Source organism: Octopus bimaculoides, unplaced genomic scaffold (genome assembly GCF_001194135.2).
Source record: "Octopus bimaculoides isolate UCB-OBI-ISO-001 unplaced genomic scaffold, ASM119413v2 Scaffold_225866, whole genome shotgun sequence".
NCBI classification, from domain to species: domain Eukaryota; kingdom Metazoa; phylum Mollusca; class Cephalopoda; order Octopoda; family Octopodidae; genus Octopus; species Octopus bimaculoides.
In genome coordinates this window covers 5,925-11,028 of record NW_026359938.1, presented here as the reverse complement: position 1 = coordinate 11,028, position 5,104 = coordinate 5,925, and the positions used below count along the sequence as shown (strand labels likewise).

The 5,104-nt window shown below is 36.5% G+C and overlaps 1 protein-coding gene across 1 annotated transcript in view; it reads right to left on the bottom strand.

The window, feature by feature from the left end:
* Window positions 1-441: 441 nt before the first annotated feature.
* LOC106882654 (HEAT repeat-containing protein 5B) overlaps window positions 442-5,104 on the bottom strand; it is an 8,500-nt gene continuing 3,837 nt past the window's right edge. Inside the window, exons 3-4 of the mRNA XM_014933405.2 lie at window positions 1,058-1,210; window positions 442-740 (exon numbers count right to left, since the gene is read on the bottom strand). Of these exons, the coding sequence (XP_014788891.2) occupies window positions 457-740; window positions 1,058-1,210 (437 nt within the window). The 3' untranslated portion in view covers window positions 442-456. The remainder of the gene's footprint in view (window positions 741-1,057; window positions 1,211-5,104) is intronic.

Genomic DNA, 5,104 nt, shown 5'->3' with positions numbered 1-5,104 from the left:
ATATATATGGAAGGGCACTCAGCTGTAAAAATCATGCCAAAATTGACCTTGCCTGTGCTGGTGCCACGTAAAAAGCACTCAGTCCACTCTTCGGAGTGGTCAGTGTAAGGAAGGGCATCCAGCTGTAAAAACTGTGCCAAAACAGACACAGTAGCCTGGGGTAGTCTTCTACCTGGCTGGCTCTTGTCAACCATCCTACTCATGCATGCATGGAAGATGGATGTTAAATGATGATGATATATATACACACATACACATAAGCACACGTGTATATTTACGCACACGAGTACACATACTCACTCACACACTGTAGCCATAGCCAGACAAGGAATGGCAAAATGTATATTGAAATATGAAAATACTTGACTAATTTTTATCTACAACCAGAGTGGAACATGGTTGAAACATAGGAATCATGTAAAGTAGCAATACTTGTAGCTAATAGTATGAAATAAATTATATGAAGTAATATAGAAAACACATTCTTACTTTGCCTTTGACATGGGGAATACCGAGAGGGCATTGATAGACTCCACCAAGAAGTGCTGCTAATGCACTACTGTAACCAGATATTGCTTCAGGAGAGTTCTTCAATTTTTCCATTCTTTCCATGCATCTGTCTAGGAGAGGAGACAACTGTGATGGGAGCGCTACAGCGATGCTGCCAAGGCACCAAGAAGCTGCCAAACGAGCAGCATGACTGGGATGGATCAGTACAGAAACAACTGGCTCAATAATTCCTAGAGAAAAACATGTGTAAAGACATAAATTTATCATAAATCCATATTTATCATTCAATATTTTTTGTTTTCAAAAAGTAAACTAATCTATAAATAAGAATTGTTCAGTCTATTTTATAAAAGTATAAAAAAATTATGCAAGATATTCTAAAGAATATTTTGAATAAAATAATCTAATGAAAGAGATAAATAACAGAACATGTCACAAGAGATTATTATAACCAGTGGCCTCTTCAGCTGATGAAAAAGAATGAAAACAAAAATTCAGTAAGCAGCAATTCTAATAGCAGTGAGAAAATCTACAATAGATAATTTACCTGCAGCTGGTTCTGCAACAAGTGGGCTAGCAGAAGAACCCAGTCGTTGAACCAAACTACCAAGCTCGTGGAGGGCACACACCAGCACATGCTGGCTGGCTGATACCTCTGAAGCTTGAAACTTTCCATCATTTGATTCCATCACAGCTTCTCCTGAAAATAACATTATACTTTAATACAATTATGGTAAATTTATTAGATGCTTAAAATATGAAGAATTCACAAAACAAAAACTGTTCTGTTGTTTGTGTCCTACTTTTTAAGTAACTATGAGACAGAACAGTATAAGTATTTCTAAAATGTTTGAAATTTACAAAATGCAACACAGTGTTGTTAATACAATATGGAGAATGTTTGGGCTAAATTTGATGATTTTTTTCATGTCTCTTTTTTTTCAGTTAGTGAACAGTCAACAGCACTGGAGAGTATAAAGACTGAAGTTATAGGTGAGAAACTGCTAGCTGACATGGAGAACTGGAAGCTTTCTAAATATTGGAAGAGTGTTACCTGTATCATGATGATTCTTGCTGGCTATCAAAATGCCAACGTCATGACTACTGCTCAATGCCCTGTGAACACTGTAAAGGCTGTAAGAAGTGGCAGGAACAGCTGCAACAGCGACTATGAAGCTGTGGTCAGCAGGGACACAGAAGTTCTGACAGTTCACACACTGAGATTCCTTCACACTGCTTCAATTTAACTGGCTATGTGAAGCTAGAAGACTATGGTCAATCTCTGGCTGGAGAGGGTTACTGCTAAAAGGTCATATGTCATAACTCCAAAAAGAGTCAGAAGTAGTTGTTGGAGAATTTCTATGACTTCACCAGCCCCAATATCTGACTGCCTAACTCTCTCAATTGTAATTCCATGGATTTCTATGTGTGAGGCACAGTTGAGATGGACACCAACCACTCTGCTTGCAATAGCAAAGCTGAGTTAGTGGCCCAGATCAAGAGGGTGTTTGAAGATCTTACCAGGAACACAGTAAAGAACATATGCACTGAGTTCTGGACCTGTCTTGAGGCTGTGGTGGTAGCTGAGGGTGGCTACTCTGAATAAACTGTTATCTCCTAACAATAATCTAGTTGATATTTTTTGATTTTTTAAAAATACTTTTATTTTTGTATGGGATATTGTTTTTTGTTTACTTTTTATGCAGACTATTAAATTTAGCTTGAACATCCTGAACATTATAGCACTGAATTATTTCAAAAGTAGATTTACTGTAAACTAACTCCAACAAGTCAAGGGCTTATAGACAACACCATTTATACTTTCCTTAATATAAAATCTAAGTATTGGGTTATGCCATAAATAATGCGGTTTTTTCAACTACATGCACTAAAAGTCAGAGATGGGATAAACTACCTACATCAACTTATTATAAAAGCAGTTAATAATTTTACCTTGTACTTATTCTTAGTGCAAGGTTTGAAGAGTGCAGTTCGATTTTCTTATATCCATGAGTTTGGATATTGACTACACTGTGTTTTAACACTACAAAAACTAAATCAGTAACAAACACATCTCTTCTCAACGACTTCTATGACTGCCTTCACAAATGCGACGGCACACACCACACTGTACTCTACTTGCAAAAGTTCAGTTTTTCTTTTCTTTTCCTAGTTGATGTACTTGTTGGTTCGACTATTCCTTGAGGTACTGGGACATCAAAAATGTTGAAGAAATTCCATTAGTTCTTCATATTTTATTCTTTCTTCCGCAAACCTTTTTTTACGGTTGGTATAAATGTCTTTTGTGTTCCCACATATGACATTTTACCATGTAAGTTATTTTTCTTAAACATTCATTTATTATACCTTCTTCCCAACTTTCCCGCCCATTTCTGTATATTTTAAGAAACACCTTGTCACCAATTTTGAACTATTTTATCTTATTTTCGGTGTTTCCCTTTACTTTTTCTTTTCTTCCCGGTAGTAAGTTGTCAAACACTGACCTGACTTACTTGGCGAACATAAGTTTAGCCGGCGACATACCTTAAGTGGTGTTGGGATTAGGTGTTATTCAGTAGACACTTAAGAATTGTGTCAATGAGGTATCAGCTTGTAGCTCATTCCTAGGTTTTTTCAGCGCCCTCTTAAATGTGTCTACATAACATTCTGCTAGTCCATTTGATCTTGGATGGTATGGCAGAGTAGTAATATGCCCCACTGCATGCATTTCACAAAAGTTTTTCAATTCCTTTGATGTCAAATGTGTTCTGTTATCAGACACTATTAGTGTCTGGGTTGCCATATCGCGCAAAAAGTTCATCCAGAAATTCCATTATTACTTTGGAGGTTGGCTTCCTACATTTACATATTTCCAGCCATTTTGTGTAACTATCTACATCTATTAGATAATATCCAACATTTAACAGTCCTGTAAAGTCTATGTATAATCTGGACCAAGGTATGTCAGTCTTGGGCCAAAGCTGAATATTTATAGGTGGTGCTTTTGCTTTCAGCACATAACCCCTGCAGGCTTTCACCAATTTTTCAATATCCTAGTTCCTATTTGGCCAGTAGATGTAGCTCCTCATCAGTGCTTTCATACTCACAATTCCTGGATGTCCCATATGGAATTCTTTTAGCATACAATTTTGCAAAGAAACAGGTATTACAACCCTATGAGCATACATAAGTATGTCATCACATTTCAAATACCATTTTGAAACTGTGTTACGCTCGGCTACGTGAGATTTTGTATTTGTTTCTGACTTCACTATTTTTTTCATTTTTATTATGACCACATTCTTCTCTGCTTTAATTTTTATTTGCTCTAAAGTGACAGGTAGTTTGTGTACTATATTGCAGAGTATATTTTTTATTTCAATTTCAGCTTTTAATGCTGCTTTTACTATGTCTTCTAATGGTTCATTGTATTTAGGTATCAATCTTGACAGCCCATCCACGTCACAGATTTTTCGATGGTAGAAATTCCATCTTAATTTAGCACGATTGTCCCCCAGCGCTGCAGTTGGTTGGCTGTATGTGTGGGGATACCCTTTTTCAATCCGTAAATTGACAACAATGGATGGTGATCTGTCTGCAGACTTAATTTCCTTCCATGTATGAATTTGTGAAATTTTTTCACACCAAAAATAATGGCTAATGCTACCTCCTCAATTTGGCTGTAGTTTTTTTCAGCCACCAACAATGAACGTGAAGCATGGGCGATGGGTTTTAGGCTACCATTTTCATACTTGTGTAAAATTGTTGCTAGCATCTGATGCTACTACTATTTTAAAATTTGGATCAAAGTGTGATAATGATAGTTCTGATGTTAAAACTTTTTTAATTTCTTCAAACACTTTTTGGCACCTGTCCGACCAATACCATTTAACATCTTTTTTCAATAGGTTGTTTAGGGGTACTCTTAGTTCATGCATATTCGGTATATATGTTTGGTAATAGTTTGTGAGTCACAAGAATCCTTGTAATGTAATTTTTTTCGGGGGAAGCATATTTTTTATTGCAGTCGACCTTAATGAATCTGGCCTGCGACCATTTTTATCGATAACTTGCCCTAGATACTCTATTTCTGGCATGAAATAAAGTATCACATTACATCCACACACTAAAACTGATTAAACTGAAACTAAAGTGAACTTAATATGAATCAATGTCACACCTCTAATTTTTAAAATACGTTTTCTTTTCAATGCTGTTAATTAGATTGATCTTAATATAGTGAGGGTGCTTAACATTTTCAAACCTTAGAAAGATTTAGCTTCAAAATAAGGAGGCAACATGCAGGATACATTGAGTTATAATCCAGCTGGCTATTGACACACATCTGTGTCCTGTCCAGTGATTGTCGTATGCTGAGGACGGGTAAATACCCAGAAACTCGAGTCTGTGCGTATCACAGATCAAGATGGGAAGGATGACTTCCCTTTGCAAATACAGACAGGACACAGATGTGTGTCAATAGCCAGCTGGAGGAGATGTTCTCCTGGGGCTAAAAGCAACAGTAACATCCACCCTTAGGGTCCAGTCGCATTTAAGTGGCAAATATACTTCACGTGTTATATATATATATATA